The sequence below is a fragment of the Chelon labrosus genome, assembly GCF_963514085.1.
Source record: "Chelon labrosus genome assembly, chromosome: 1".
NCBI lineage: Eukaryota > Metazoa > Chordata > Actinopteri > Mugiliformes > Mugilidae > Chelon > Chelon labrosus.
The window spans coordinates 15,328,145-15,344,924 of record NC_140337.1 but is presented as its reverse complement, the minus strand read 5'-3'; the positions used below and the strand labels follow the sequence as shown (position 1 = coordinate 15,344,924).

At 45.1% G+C, this 16,780-nt stretch overlaps 1 protein-coding gene across 1 annotated transcript in view; it reads left to right on the top strand.

Annotated features, from left to right (window-relative positions):
• LOC311490901 (solute carrier family 24 member 2) overlaps positions 1 to 16,780 on the top strand; it is a gene marked incomplete at both ends in the record, with an annotated part of 37,266 nt that overhangs the window by 4,849 nt on the left and 15,637 nt on the right. Inside the window, 3 exons of the mRNA XM_084548659.1 lie at positions 10,571 to 10,618; positions 11,466 to 11,574; positions 14,434 to 14,448. Coding sequence (XP_084404785.1) covers positions 10,571 to 10,618; positions 11,466 to 11,574; positions 14,434 to 14,448 — 172 coding nt within the window. The remainder of the gene's footprint in view (positions 1 to 10,570; positions 10,619 to 11,465; positions 11,575 to 14,433; positions 14,449 to 16,780) is intronic.

Here is a 16,780-nt window from a genome sequence, read left to right as displayed (position 1 = left end):
GCGTTTAGAGGAATTAACATTTTAAAATGTTGATTTCATTCCGCTATAATGTAATCCGCTGCGTGTTTGCTGCTACCTTTGTGAAGCTGTAAAATATGAGAATTTCTGAGGCTACAGTTGTTGTGCGTGCTTGCATTAGCTGTTAGTGTTAGAGGTTCAGTAGTCAATGATATTGTATCACTGCTCTTAATTGTTCTGTCACAGTTAAGCTCCTTAGTGTGCTGCTGTGGTCTTAAAGAGCCACTTTCAACCCGCGCCCGTTTGACGAAGGTCTGTATGCAGTACACTGGTTCCTTCTGTACATGCAGCGGGGCCAAAGAGGTCACCCAATGCGCTTCCGCCCCATCTGAAGGCATCTCACACCCAAACGTTCAGTCAAAGCATAATGTACAGACTGTAGACGCACAGTTCAAGGTAACAATAGAAATAGAAGGCTTCTTTTTTTTTTTTTTTTTGAGCCTCGCAGGCTTGGGCGATCACGGCAGCGTGAGATGGAGGAGTGCTTTTCTCTGCTTCGGCCATTTTTTCCACCGGGGAAAGCAACAGATGCGTGCACTCGAGTTGGCTTTGCACGATGGCGGTATCCCGGTGAAGCGATCGTTCGTCCCAGCCCTTTTCCTTTTTTGTTCTGCGTGCTGGAAAAAAAGTCCAGTAGCCAAATCAACGCCGTCATCTTAACTACACTCCACAGTGAAGAACCAAAAGAACCAACTGCAGTAGGGTTTACCAGACAAAGGGGTCAGTTGGGGTCTTATGTGGTTTAACGTCAGCTTTATTAGCGACAGCAGTGCAGGCGTGCTCCGGCTGTACTCGGTCGGCATTAGAAGGGTCTTTCATCATCAGCAGAAGCCCGCCTCCCCCACCCCCCCCCCTCCCCAGGACCACCTCACCAGGCTAGCCCGGGCTTATCTTGTTATCTTGTGGCCTCCCTCATTGTGTGGCTGATGGACTGACTGGCTGCTTTTGAAAATACTGGCTCAGGCAGATCAGATTAGCCAGCACTTTGTGCACGATGGTTTTATGAAAGACAGCAGAGTGACAAGCCCCCTCCCCCCCCCCCCACCCCCCCCCCCCCCACTTGTTATGATTCAGAGTGACGCAACAAAAGTCTGACAGTGACAATAATGAAGGCTTCTTAAAGAAACATCTGAACACACGACAGCAGCTGGGAGCTGAACGGGTGGACGTCGTCACGCCATGAAGTAGAATTTACAGCATCAGAACGAGAAAATGAAATGAGACGTTAAAAAGTGAATCAGAGAGTCTGAGATTCGTATTTTAACGATTAGACCCCGCGCCCGACCGCACTGCAATCGCCAACGTCAGATAAGCCGGCGTGTATCGAGGCAGATGTTGGTTCTGCTGAGATGGAAGGTGCGACCTCTGATGCATTACCAAGCTATAAATAGCGTCACGGAGGCGAGATCTTCCATCAGGATGTGCTTCAAAAGATCAGTTACAAAGCGGTTTCTGTGCAGAGAGCAGAGACTGTTTGTGTGTCCTCCCTGCGGATTTGGACACTCGGGCACCAGCTCTGTACACGCTGACGACGGCGTGCATCTTCATCTTCACACATCTAAAAAAAAAAAAAAAAAAGGTTCTTGAGTACTCTTTGTCGTGCCATTTTTCCCTTTTCATTCAGTCCAACTTAAATCCCACCTCATATGCCGTAATACCACGCTGCACTGCATGAACTCCGTCACTGCTTCGCCCGCGCGTGACGCGTCCGCGGGATTATCCTCCATTACGACCGATGACGGGCTAATTTCCCAGATGGCCACCGCAGAACTCGTACCAAATTCTAAACTACATCTGTTTTCGTATCGCTACTTTGGGCTCGAATGGATAATAAAAGCAGTTGTCAAGCTAATTTCTAGGAAAATCCTTTTGGAAATACCCGTTTTTAATTACAGTGAAAGTAGATTTTGCACAGAGACTTTAACCTCAGTTTTTAAAACGCAAACATGCACAGCTTCTGGACACTCTGATTGAGCTTTTTTTGCGGTATAATCTTTGTGCTGCACGCCCTTGTCCTTCATCTGCACAATGTCCTCCTAAGAAAGCAGTTAGAGTATTTCTGTATGCTTTAAAAGGGAAGTTGTAGAAGTGACCTTGGTTTGTACTAAATGGAAAATAGGTAGAAGGGAATAATATTTCAGTGTTTTTTGTGTAGTTACAGAAGGTTTATGCTGCAGCAACAAAACAGAAGCATAGTGTAACATGTCTGTGAGTTGTTTTGGTGATCATTTGATGCCAAAGACTTTTAACGTTTGCATTCAAAGCAGCTGAGTTGATCTGTCTTCCTTTGCACAGCCATTCGTGTTGTTACGGTCTCATGCAAGCTCATACAGTATATATTATTTAGAGACAGAGAGAGAGATACAGAGAGGGAGTTGTTTTTGTGTTCAGTCGATGACAACAGAGCCAGAGTCCAACGATTTAAAAATAGAAAGCCTGCGACTTTGATCTCACCATGACGATGAGGAGTCCAAGTTTTATCATCCGTTCCAGCTGTGGCTTCTTGTCTGAGGAGGGTGGGGAGCTGCGAGCGCCAGTAATTAGTTTTCCTGTTTTAGGAGGTTTTACCTTGTTGCCGGGCCCGTTAGATGAGTCAATGGAAGGGGGAGGGGGGTGTCGTTGGCAATAAAAATAATGGGACGATCAAAACATTCAAGTTTAAAAAAAAATAAAAAATAGAAACTAGACCGAGGGCTTTTGAGTTCCTCCTTTCACCGTTTTTTTCCCTCTTCCATTGTCTACTTTTATTCCACCGGCTTTCTTTGCAGTTCTTCCTGCTTTTGTCCAAATTCAATTTAACCGCATTCATTGATGATAATTGTGCAAGCCGAAGTTCTCATTAGCAACGCAGGTGCAGACGGCTGCTTTTTTTTTTTCTTCTATTCTTTTCTATCATTATTTATTTTTTTTATTATTATTTTTTAAGTCGTCCTGAATTGGTAATTGTAGTCCGCGACGTCCCCCCCTCTCCGTCCTTATCGGGGCGCACAGCGGCTCTCCACCGCCTCCTCGGTGTCGTTAATGGTGTGAAGGTCACGGTGTCGCTTATTGCCGTGTCTGTGCAATTATCAAATCTACTGTGCTTTAAATAAAGAGCAAAAACACAGACGCTTGCTATTTTTAGATGTCATTATTCATGCAAAGTAGGGGCGTTCTGAATTGGCCCACTTCTAAGATGTTTACACAGCAAAATAAAATGTGCCCCCTCTATACAAAAGGCATGCAAGTTAATTTGTGCAAAGAAACTTCCCTCAGGTCTACTTCATGATGTGTGCTGTGCATCGGCTCTGCTTTTGCCTAAAGAAACCGCAGCTTCTCTCTCTTTCTGTTCCCATATAGCACATATAATTAGTCAATTAAACTGTTAGCTGACTGACAGTAATGAGTTTGACCGGGGTGTTTAAATTCCCCATGAACTGGTTCGCGTTAGCAGCCAAGGCCGCATTTTCCAGGGCCAGTTGCAGCTGCAGGTGATCCTTCGGTGTCTTCGTTCATCTCATTAACTTCACTTCGTGTGTATTAAAGCACAAGCTTACTCCTTAGATCATGTGATCACAAAAAAGCTAAACTAACGGCAGGTCATCGTGTGTGTGTTTGTTTCCAGTTCAGTTTCCTGTTGGTGCAGCACCATGGACAGCGCCGTGGTGCTAAGTATTACAGGCTGCTCACCCTCAGTCCTTCTGTAATCTCGTTAGTGGCGCCATTTATTCATTTTATGTTGTGAATCAAGAAAAATAGAGACTTGGCAGCGCCACTCTTCACTAGTTTGTAGTTTGCTCTTTTTTGATGCATGTTGTGTAGTGCTACGTCCACAAAAACCATTAACCGCATTAAAAACAAACTCGGCGTAACTGGAGTGACAAAACACAGCTGAAGACGGCTCAGCTCCGATATGTCACACGTCTGGTCGGCTTGTCGCCAAAAATGTACTGCAGTTTATTTCTCTATCACCGCTCAAAGTGATCCGGTGATTCCCTGATCTGTCTGATGGACTTCCCAGACTGCCCTGCCCCGACAGATTGTTCAAATCCGCCTTAATTCATAGCCCAGAGTGTGTCTGGATAGACCCGGTTCATGAAGCCGTTTGTCTTTAACGCTTAATGAGTTTGTATTCTGATGCGACTTACAGACAGACTGAATATCTCTGGCTCCAGCTGTAACCGCTGTCTTCACCGGAGGCCACTTCTATTTGATTTGTGCGTAGTTTGGGCCTTGGGGGTAACATTAGCTCCCGAGGCTCGCAGGTATTCAGTTCATCACAGTCGTGATGTGAGCTGATTTTGGTTGTAGCTATGAATTTAAGCCCTACGCCAAGTCAAGGTCATAAAGGTTAAGGCTCTATGCAGACTAAGGCCTTCGGATGCAGGTAGAGCAGTTTCTGAAAATGTGAAATGAGAGAGTGCTTCTTCTTTTTCTTTTTTTTCTGAGGGAGAGCCTGAAGGTGAAACGGCGAGGCTTGCAAGAAACTGAAAGCCTTATTGATCAAGGGCTATTTTTAAAAGCGAGGTCAAATTAGATAATGTAACTGCACTGTAAAAGCATCATGTGAAGGGCACCAAGATCCCTATCTCAGGGGCGTATGAAATGACACGCACAGCCCATATCGAGATGGTGCATATGGTCGGAGGTGGCCCGAGCCCTGGCTCGGCCGTACATACTTAACTCTTTCCTCTGGGGGATTTTTGACCCTCAACATCGGCCCCCGCTAAGCCGAGGCAGCTGAACATTACATCAGCTCAGAGAGAGAGAGAGAAAGAGAGTCGCGGCTCATGTAATACCCGTAATTTGTGAAATCCAGGGCGATAACGTCTGCACGGTGCAAAGTGCCTCGTGTGCGGATCTCGCAGCTGCAGACGGACCTGGGATCGACGCGGATAACCGCCGAGAATTTGAAATTTAAGAGAGTAAACCCTTAAAATGGAAGTGATTGCAATCAGTCTCTAATGAGCTAATTAGACAATGCTCGGGGGCTCGGTGAATCTGCTGAAAGCCTCTCCTTAGCTGGTTACATCTGAGGGGGTTGACACTTGTTATGTCCATCGCTGGAAGGTAAATGATGCACAAGGCCGCCCCTCAAGCGAAGCCCGTCCCCTCTTGAGCCCACCAAGGTGACCTGCAAGGGCATATTACGCTGCCGGTACTAAATGTCATCTGGCCTACTGAACTGACCGGGCAGGAAGCTTCCTTCCTGCATGCACGCCTCAGTTGACCATGTGCTACCAGTGCAACAAAAGCAGTTCAGTGGTCAGGGTTGTGTGCATCGGGTGCAGGAAGTTAATAGTTGCTGACTTGATGGGGAAACCATACTGCAAACCGCAAATGGCAGTGAAAATTAAAAGAAGGATTCTGGTGATGTTCTTCATTTCTAAATGTGCTATGACAGGAGGTGTTGGTGTTGCCTGAACCGCGTACATCCCATAGAGTTTCATCCACAGAAGTTTATTTTAAGGCGAGCACCGTCCCTTTTTTTTAAAAAATGTCGCGATTATAGCACCGAATTTGTGTGCTGTTAAATATTCATCTGAAGCTAAACATAGTCCCCAACAAATCTGCTCTTTTACTCCCGTTTGAATAATATGCAGCACAGTTGTTTTAGAAAACTCGACAGCCTTAAACAAATATATTTGAAGGTCGAGCTGCGCAGGTATTGTTGGCTTTTTTTGCTCTCATATCATATAAGCCAGTTTTTTGAGACTCAACACCGTCGCAAAGTTTCCGTTTATCACTTTAATTAAATACCATTTGCAAAAAAGCATGCTGTTCATACATGCTGTCCCACGTCACCCTTGTACTCAGGATGCTTTGCAGTTTAAGATTGGGAACTCTGCAAAGTAGTCCAGACACAGAACTCATGAAACAGCCGGCGGAGTCCTAATAATTTCTTCATATTTCGCGGTTTTCTGTATAAAAAGAGTTCGGGAGCCTGTCCCCTTCCCAAAAAGCCGTGTCGCACTGTTCAGCTCCGAGACAAGGCAGCGCTTCTTCTTCTTCTCGTGCAGCGAACAGGAGGGACATAAAAAATGAAGAAACGGTTTCATTGGATGCAAAATTAATATACGCCTCCTGGTGCAGGATGAGCCATTAGCAAGATTTTAAAACTTCTTCTTCTTCCAGGAAATGACAAAATACCATTAAGAATTCTGACACAGCCACTTTTCTTGTCAGCGCCGGGCCAGACCCAGACGGTCCTATAGGTGACGCAAGGTGTTTCATATTAAAACATCAAATTGATTTCATAGGAACTTTAATGGAGAGCTCGCTAAAAGCATTGACGGTGATCTCAGGATGAAGCAGCGTAGTACGGTTTTCTCGGTATCAGTTTACCCCGGACTACTGGAGCAGACATAATGATGGACTCCTCTACGTATCGGTTTCTTGGGATTCTGTCTATTTAGGTTCTGCCAGCAGCATCCGTGACGACGTCTGTGCATATCCAGTGGCTGGAGAATGATTCATATACGCTGAAGTTGTGATAGAAAAAAAAGAAAAAGAAAAAAGATTATTGCTATAGCTCTGATTTGATTGGAACTACAAACTTCCAGGCGCTTGTGTTACGTTAAAATATTACGCCGCGCACTCGAGGTCAGAGTTTAATCTGAGCGTCATTATTCCCGTTCTGTAACGCAAGAAAACTGACTTTACAATGCCTTTTAATCTCACGGAATACTGTTAGGAAGATGACAAGAAGCACTTGTGCCTGATCAAACCCAGCTTTGGGTGATTACGTTCACTTGCAACAAAAAAAAAAAAATGACACAGCAGTTTTGTTCCCCTATTCGTCTCCCAGAAGCCTGAGTCTGATTGGTTCCTGGGAGGGGGGAGTGAGAGGAAGCAATTTTGGCTTAGTCCTGGTGAGCATTGCCTTGTGGGAAATCAGTGTCGTGGCAGCTCCTGTAATTAGTTCTGCTTGTTAGAAAAATGAAGGGGTTACTAATTAGCAAGTGGATGGCTTCTTGACTTGTTGTGCATCTTTTCTCTTCTTTCCTTGAAGATCATCATTATCGTCTCCAGGCAAAACGACGGCCAGAGAGAGAGGGAGAGAGAGAGGGAGAAAAAGCTTCTCATCAGTTTAGCTCTAACACGATGAATCTAGATGGACAAATCTCGTAGGGTATCCTGTCATGCTCTGACAGACAGGCTGCCTGCTGTAAGCACGTGCAAGGCAAACGCCCGGAGCTGTGCAAGATTTCATTTTCAAGTTTGCTCGGCAAGCAAGCCGGGCCCCAGATCCTTACGTACACAGACTCTTACCCCGCTTTATTTATCGTAAATCCGCATTTGCCGGGGTGTGATCCGTGTCGTGACATGTAGATTGAGCGTGCAGAAATGTGAGGTTTACCGCGATGGCACTGCCGGCTTGTGACACCCGCCGAGGTGAAGTGTCGAGGACGCGTTTGGGCACGTATTCCCATTAGCAGTTGGAGGAAATGTTATTTCAGTGGTTGTTTTTTTCACGCGACTGATATCATTCTCACTCCAACTCAGCTGTTTACATGGATGCCAAAAAAAAATTAGTTGGGTACGTGTGTTTGCATGCCCCAAAACATCAATCAGGGTATAATTACCGGTTCTTCCCACTCTCCACTCTCTTATTTCATCATTTTTAGTGAGAGTATGAGTACAGCAAAAAAAAGCATGCGAGTCTTTCATCTGATGAGACTGAAATTTAGCTTAGAGCCTCTGTTGTATTGAGAGTTTAAACACATAGTAGGTTAGGAGATTGTACGCACTGTTTGTGAGATGATTCATAGCGTGAGTACAGCCCTCGTGGGAACATCTATGCAGTGCCAGTGGAGTTTGGAAGGCCTAATTTAATTCTGCACGACTACGAGAACAGCACCCATAGTTGGACACGGTTGGAGCGGTGTCCCAGCTAGCGATTCGGTCCCAATTTTGGAATTTGATTCCATCCAAATTCTCGGAAAACCAAACAACAAAAGAAATTACATAAAAAGTGGATTATAGGAGTTATAACGTGTAATACTGGTTGGTGTTATTGTACTCTGTAATATATCGAGAGTATAATGAAGAGTATATTTAAGGATTTAAAGGATCAACTAGAGCTGGGATGGATTTAATCAAACCCATCACTGCCAGACAAGAAACTGTGTTTAAAAAAAAAAAGCCATTATTCTGCTGTGTAATTTAGCTTAGATGTCAAAGCATAAAGGAAATGCAAATCAAAGTCCTCCAGAAATAGACCGGTTTTGTGCTCTCAGATTGCATATGAGAGGACTCATAATCCGCCGGCTGGTGTTCGAAAGTCAGGACTTCCAGCTCCGCTTTCGGCGCTCTCACCCCGCGCGCTCGGATTCCTGCGAAAGTGTAAGCTGTGGGCAATTTGAGCGGTGAAAGCGGAAGTATTCATTTTTATTTTTTTTTGTTGCATGATGTCACACTCTTTATCGATAATTCTCCGTAACAACCGCGCATGTTACGCGCTCGCGCGGCTGCAGAGGGACGTTTATCTCCCCTTGGCTGATCCGCTTCCAAGAACGATCCTGATGTGACATTACGTAAGAGCTGGAAGGCAGAGCTGCTGGTATTAGGGAACACACACACACACAAAAAAAAAACTCCAGAGAACATACTAATCTCCCTGTGTGATTATTAGTCATAATATTTAACGCTGGCTTAATGAGCGGCCCATGGCATAATCTCTATCTGGCACATTTACCTGCTCTCTCCAAACCCTCACGACTTGCCTTTGAGTAGGGTGCTATGGAGTGAAATAGAATAATTATACTCGAGTGTGCAGGGAATTACCCTGAAGATATGAAATGGAGGGGAAAAGGAGGTTACTGCTCAATAGCTCTGTGGTAAACCTCAGGATTAGCTCAACTTCTGCCTATTATTTTTGGAGAATGTTTCATTTCAGCTCACTCATTTCTGTAATTATTCCGCAGCTATCCAGAGGAAAAGCTAATATATGGAAAATTATGAGCTGCTGGGACACAGCGAGCGCTGACATTCACAGTGGAGATGTTTCTCAAACTCGAACCAGTTTGCAAGTGAAATTCCTTCAAGGTGAAGTTGTTGCAAACAAAAGACGCCAATGAACGATTACCGTTTCCTTTTTTTTCCTACTCCACAACATCTGCTGGGACAAATGCCGACATCCCACACAGCTCTCAACTCGTGAACCCGGGGGTTGACAGCAGCACGTTGCAATGCGAAGCGCCGTCGTTGTAGCGCGCAGATGAATCACCGTGTTGAATACGCATCCGGTTTGATCCCGTGACTGCATTTTTTAAACAGTCACAAGATCAAACCGGATCAGTTTCTGAATATTATTCGGCGCTATCGACGGACGCCAGTGCCTCCGCATTCTAGGCGTTGCTGTTTGAAACCGCGTAGGCGGCCAAAACAAAGCCTCCGATGTCTTAAGATCTGAACAAAAAACGCTTTGTGTTTGTTCCCTTGCAGTCAGAAACAGAGGCCATGAGCAACTGTTGTATCGCACACGTCTTTTTTGGAGGGGGGGGGGGCGATGAAGGGAGCGCACTTCAGTCAGGCAGTTGGTGAGAGGCCTTTGTTTCAAAAATAAACTCTTACAGTAGCGCACATGCCAAAAAAGCCCTGCTGAGAAAGTCTTCTCTTCTTTTTGCCGTCATCTGGCACTTCTCTCAGGCAAAGTTATCGCATTAAAACTTGAAAAGTTCATTTGGTTTCTTGCTGAGAGTTTCAGAAGAAGAACAATGTTGCTCCCGTGACTGCAGATAAAAAAAATAAAAAAATAAAAAAATGCCCGCAGCTGGTTAGCTTAAGTTGCCAAGTTTGATTGTCGCGCAGATTAAACAAAAAAAAAGATTAGATTACAAAACGGAAAAGCAGACTTTATCTCAAAAAGCCTGAACCCAGTCATCAGAAGGGTGGGAAATCTATAAACAAAGATCAAATAAAATATACTGCCACGGCAGCGCAGCCGCTATGCACGAGCATGTCAACATCAACCGTCTTTCCAACCTCAAAACCTGACAGCAGCTTTATTTCTAGTGAGTTAAGGCAGATATTCTTGGTTGGCGTCTCTATTGCTTCCTTATCTTTTTAATTTGCAGTCTTCATTTCTATATATAACCCGCTTCCAGATGTATACCTTCACAAGGTGAAGTCACAGCGGTCCAGTCATCGCATTCTCACCTCACTTGAAGAGAATAAATGCATTTCACGAAAGTATTAAATATTTCACAGCTCCAGTGAGAGTTGGGTTGTTTTTTAGCCTCTTATGCGACTCCTTGATTTAAATGACAGCGATTGAAATGACACGTCTGAACGAATTTCAAGGAAATTCAAGTAGACACAGTGTAATCCTGCTCAGCTTTCCACTGACACGGTGGGCAGGCGCCGCAGCGGGGACGAACCCGTCCCTCAAGTCTCGTCCACTTACATCACAGTCAGCTCGCCGCCATCACTGTTACCGTGCCGTGACGTCCTTCTCTGTCGCCGCTTCATCCTGTCTCTGTGCTTGTGTGCGGCATGCTTCACATCTATGTCCTCTTTTCTTCTCTTTCTCCCCCTCCCCCTTTCTTTATTTCTTCTTCTCTTTGTGTTGGATGAGAAGGCAAGTCCTGGGGCGCCGGAGGATGACGGCAAGTTGTCGGTAGGTCCTGTCTGATTGACACTTCCCCGTCTGCTTCTGTGTTCGTCCCCGTTTCTATGTAGACGTGCTAGCGCAACTTGTGTTTCCCCCGCCATACTGTGAACCAGACATGTACGCTGTTATCTCTAACCCTCAGCCTCCCTTCGTGCAGAGAGTAGTCTGTTTTCTAGAGCCCTCTAGAGCATGCAAAAGTCAGTCGAGGAAGGAGCATGTGTTTTTTTTTAAAGCTTGTATAGCTCCAAAAAGAGTGTCTAGCCTTCATCCAGACTGTAAAGGAAGTGGATAAATCAGAGCGACAGAAGGAGGTCCTCCCAAAGACATACCGAGAAGCTACAACCCCTGCCGGCCTACGTGTCTAACCTTGCCTTCCGCTCACACCCATGTGGGCCCGCGACTTAGCACCTGACACCTCCTGTTCCTACGCGTCACCTGTGAGCAGCCAAAGGCGGACACGCTCCCAACCGCTGCCTCCTGAAGCGGCGCCTCATTTCCCACAGTTCTCAAGTTCAGCTTCGACTGACGGGGTGACCTTGGCGTGGACTGTTTTGGGAGAAGGAGCTCAAGCGCTGCCTCAAGTGTGAACGAGGCTCACATTTTTAATAAGCTGTTCTGTTTAATCATTTTCACTGGGTTGCAGGTTCCACTTAGGATATTGCGTATATATATATGTTAAATAAACATATAACAACATGGTTTCTTGCATTTAGTTTCTTTGATTCAGAATAGCTTTAGAGGAGCTCTTACGTTAGATACAGTGATCCATAGCAGCATATACTGAGCATGTCATTCTTAAAGAGTCTCGTCCCTGGCAGGATATTTGACTGACAGCTTAACTCTCCTCCCACAGGCCAGGCCACGCCTACAAAGGGGAGGTAGCTCCGCCTCCCTGCACAACAGCTTGATGAGGAACAGCATTTTCCAGCTGATGATTCACACGTTGGACCCTTTAAGTGAAGGTGAGACTGTCCGACACGTTGCACATGGACTGAACAGGATATATAACTGTATATATATATTTATACATATTTTTTTTTTTAGGTAAAGCAGGCCGGAACTTGTCGTCACTCTTTTCTTTTCTTTATTTTCATGAAATGACCTAAATTCTCTTTTCAGATGTGTCAGAAATGGACCTAACCAAGCATGTACTGCAAGAAAACTGTTGAGCTGACTTGCTCGGCAGCAAAGAGCAGCATCCAGCTCCCTTATGCTTTTTAATACAGTTCACTCTCCAAATGAAAATATTGGCTTACATCTATTGGCAAGCGCCTCGTGTACCAATCCAGGAGCTGCTGCACAATTAACATTTAGAAATGCTTGTGTAGTCTCTATATTCTGTGCAGAGACTGAACTGATCCCTTCTTGTTGTTTTTTTTTTTTTAACTTCTAATAGTCTGTACTAGAAAAAGCGAGCTCAGTGCCGTGTCAGAGCACAGCCGAGGTGGAAGATCATTCCCCTTTAATCCAAGATGAAGGCCTATTAGTTTAGCTAAAGGAAATGTAAAACGGCAGTGTCAGTGCTCGGCGCAGGGGATGAATATGTTAAAATGCGGAGGGGAAGTGGAGTGTCATCACATTCTCCAAAGAGAAAAAAAAAAAAAGATGAAGAAGGGAAAATCAGAAAACAGAAAGTTTACGGAGAGGTTTGAAGAATGTCTCATCAGCGTGTTTTTATTTAGCTTTTGATGTCTGAATCGGAAGGGGTATCTCATAACATGACAAACCCTAATCCTTAAAAATGAATATTAATGTTGGACGCTGAAGCCAGCTTACGAGACAATGTGAGTTTTTAGAGAAAATGAAAAAAAAAAAAGAAAAATACTGCATAAGATGGTCAGCAGCGGTCAGATATTATAAATATTTCCCTTCTGGATGGATGTGATCGCATTAACGGTATGTCTGCGCAGAGGTGCTTTTTTTTTTTTTTTTTTTCGGAAATGACTTTCCTTGAAAAGCCAAACCTAGAATGAGTCAGCTCAGGAAAGATTAATAAGCTGTGCCAAGACGGGCCTTAAAGTGCCCATTAACATGCATCAAATCGCTGCTGTACACTGAATCCAAGGCGGTCCCGTCTCTGAGCGTATTCATCTTGCCATCTCAGTGCTTAAAATGTAAATCATGACCTGCTGGTGGAGCGCGAGTCAGCATGGCCGCTTGTATATATGCTGTACCTATGACAGAGGGTTATACATACTCCACCCTGCCGCTCTGTGCAGGATTTCTTATGTTTGGTGGTTCGGTCTTAATCTCTATTAAAGAATCCAAGTTTCTGTGTGTTAATAAAAACTCCTTAAATGTCTAACAGTAAAATTCGGCTTCAGCGAGAGTGCAGCAGCAACGCCAGGACAGTTGTCGCCAGATCTGACTGATGGGTCTTTTGGCAAATTAATGACTGGAAATGAATGCACTGAATCAACAACTACAGTGTGACATGACATGAGGATTGAATTAATTACTGGAGGGAACAAAAGCAACACTTTGGGCTTCAGCCGATTTGAATATATTATTTTGGACTTTCCACGCAGCGCGCTGGAAAGTTCTCTCCCGCACCAATGATCATTTAACGACCGTATTAGTCTTGAGCCCTTTTTAAAAGGCACTCATCTGATGCCTCATTTGTCTGGAGTGCTAAATAATTTCATTTGCCGCTTTACTGTAAGGCCTCAATAAAGGTCGGCCCCCAATTCGGAGATGAGCGTCGGCGAGCGTTTACCGACATCATTAATGCAAAGGAGCATTTTGTTGGTGAGCTCGCGGCTCGGAGAGACGCAAACAGGTGCATCCATCAAAGAGGGAGGCCCTGCTGCTTGTCCTTGTGCGCTCTTAGCCTTTAAGTGTAGCTCAGCAAGGCCTTTAGGGAGCTGGCAGGACTCCTTCAATACATTTTTCATAGGCGTTTCTCAAAATAAGTTGGCTGAGGGGCGGACTGCGGTTGTTTTGTCAGTGCTGGGAACTGGTTAGCTTTTAGAGCGGGGGGCCGTTAGCAGTACGGCGCGCGAGTGTTTTTGTGTCTATAGGGGTTTTTCCTGGCTTAAACGCCCGTTAACTGTTCACCCTTGATTGCTCCTTTCCTCCTGCACCATTTGAGCTGCACTGTGGCCGACCGCACGAACCCAAACTGGCTTTTAATGGCCACTGGCAATTAGAGGCGTGTTATTCCTCCGTGTTGTTTCTACACCTTGCGCCGCCAATTCTACATGCATGCAGCTTTTGCGGACGTGGCCAGATTCGACTTTCAGGAAAAAACCTTGTTCATGGATGGCTCTAGTGTGTGTGTGTTTGTGTGTGTTTGTGTGTCTGTCATTTTGGGAAATGTGATTATTTGCTTTCTTCCCTAGAGTTAGATAAGAAGATTGACGCCATTCTCGTGTTTATCTGCTAAATATGAAGTCATAACAAGGACAGAGCTGACTGCTACGTGCCCCCACGTAATATATAACGTGTTAGGTGCTGCAATGCATCATTTCTAAAGTCCACAAAGCCAGAAGTTTAGTTTTACTTTCAGTTTTCTTTTTGCTAAGCTAAGCTCAAGCCTTCTATTTCATGCTTGGCTGACGGACAGAAGAGCGGTACCAATCTTCTTGTGCAACTTTCTTCAAGAAAGCATGTTTCCCAAAATATCGAATCCTTTAAAGTGAAAATCAACATAAATAACTGGGTCATTCATTCTTTTGGTTTCACCTTTTTCACCTCCATATTCTCGTCTTGGATTAATACCTATCAATGCTTAAATGTCCGCTATCAAACTAAATATCACTTGGATTTATCTTGTCTCACTTTCTCTCTTCTTATTTCTCTTTCTTCTACTGTCCCCTCAGAATTTGCTGACTCTGGTGAGTTATTCCTCTAATTTCTGTATCCCTCCCCCTTTCCCCCATACCTACTCCAAAAAAAAAAAAAAAAAAAAAAACCTGTTTGTTCTCATTCCAACAGCCTGGAGGCAACTCTCTTGCCCAGTGTTTCCCCTATGTATACATCTCCTCAGCGCCGCTGTGCTGTATGTCAACTGTGTACTGTCCATCCCTGCAGACTTCAGAATATCTCATTCTCTTCTTCTGTGGATGCATTCTCCCTGGAAACCCTCTGTGACCATTTCTGCATTGTTTTCCCCCCATTGTTCCTAATCCTCTCTCTCCTCTTGTGAACTCCTTTTTAGATTTAGCTTTGTAGCGCTGCGAGACCGGTTGAGGCCCAAAATGAGTGGCCTTCCGTCTCCAGGCTTGTGAGCGGATATGATTTAGCTAAACCTGTTGCTGGAAGGAGGTGGAATATGGCGTCCTAATTCTCCCCGCTTGTCAGCTTTGTGCTTAGCTCCCACTGCAAAGACGTAGACCATTTGTCAGCTGTTTTGCCGGCCCTCTTGACATCCCCTTCGTCAGAAATCCGAGTCAATACAAGCTTGACAGAGCAATTAATGGTAATAGACTGAAATTTGTTTCCCTTTACAGCTTTTCACAATTAGCCGTCACCACCAAACTATTATCGATTTAAGTATTCACATGCTCCTTTTATTTCACATGTTTATCAAGTGTCTCAAGTTTGCTTTCTCGATCTTGAATGTTCTTCAGTTTCGTAATGGTCCCTGCTTGCTTTTCATTGGCGCCAACGTCGCAGTCGATTGGTACAGTTAGTTCCAGGCACAAGTGCCCGCATCCCTTTTTCCATCAGCTACGAACAATATCACTTAGGGGGTGGCATCAAATATTGAACTACACAGAGAGGCTGGGAGGGAGACGGGCAGAGTGTCTCTCACTCTGCCGTCCGAGCCCTCGGCGGGTGGCTGAAGCGAGCCGTCCCAAAAACAGCACTCAGGATGCAGGCTGCGTGCGCTCCTTCGGCTCGAGCCCTTCGATAAGATTTATCAGCCCGAGATCTGAACTCTGGCGGGCGAGTCTGCGCATATCCAGAGCTAAAGTACGGATTAAGTGTGTCAGCACAGAATGTATAGTAGCGCATTTTTTAGCAGTTCAGTCAGTCCGTGCTTCAAATATCTGGCAGCCACGTAACTGCATTGCTGCGTGAGTGGCCACAATCTACGTTCATTTTCAGTGTGAGGAGTAAATCTATTTGCAGTTTGTCCGGCACACGCAGCCCGCCCCTCCCCTCCCTCACCAGCAATACTGTCTGTGTGGTGACCCGGGGACCCATTGATCACCCGGTTCAATAATGCACCCACTGTCGCTGACCTACCACCCCTCAGGCTTTGGAAATATGTTTTCCATGTATGCAGATATAATTTATTGATATCTTACTTTTAAATTAGCACTGTTTTATAGCAATAGATTAGATGTAACACCACTCCACAATGAAAAGCATGAAAGATGTCACCGCCGTTGTGCTGTGTCTTTAATGTAAGAAGATGCTTAACTTAACTATTATGTATGTTAATTTATGATTTTCTTTTTTTAATGGAATGATTCAAAACTTTAAATTTTAAATATGCTCATTTGGTTTCTTGCTGAGGGTCAGATGAGAAGATCAGAACGCTTTTAATTACTCATGTTAGTGGATTAAAGCTATAACCAGCACCTAGCTGGCTTAGCTTAGCAGGAAAGCTAGCAGCAAGGGGAAAACTTTAACCTTCAGACACAGTGAGGGCAGCCGTTTCCTCCTTCATCTAACTCTCGACGTGTACATTTTCTCCATCGTGCAGACTCCTTCTTGTTAAGCAAATACAGCCTCACCGCTTGCCCCCTTTAATTTTATTATGATAGATAATCACACCTCCAGTATGTTATGTAACTGTGACCAGCCAACCAGCGCCTGTCAGCCCATCATCCCTCCAACACGATCGCACACTCGTACGCTCACACACACACACGTCAGAGCCCCCTCCTCCCTCGCCCTCCGAGCCACCCCGCGCCGGCTGGGTGAAAGAATCAATGTTAAAAGCCTTTTTTGCTTTTGCACAGACTGTGAATTTCCCTGACACGCCAACCCCCAGCAGACAGGACGGACACGCACGCACACACACACACTCTCTCTCACACATGGCTCACCAGAGGTTTAGAGGTCACACCACAAGGACGAGAGGTCCCTCAGTAAACAACAACAAGCCTCGCTCACTCTCTCTCTCTCTCTGTCTGTCTCCAGTTGCAGAGGGCAAACAATAGACAGCCGCGCAGGCAGTGATTGTGTCTTGGAATAATTGCCCTCGGAGCAGCC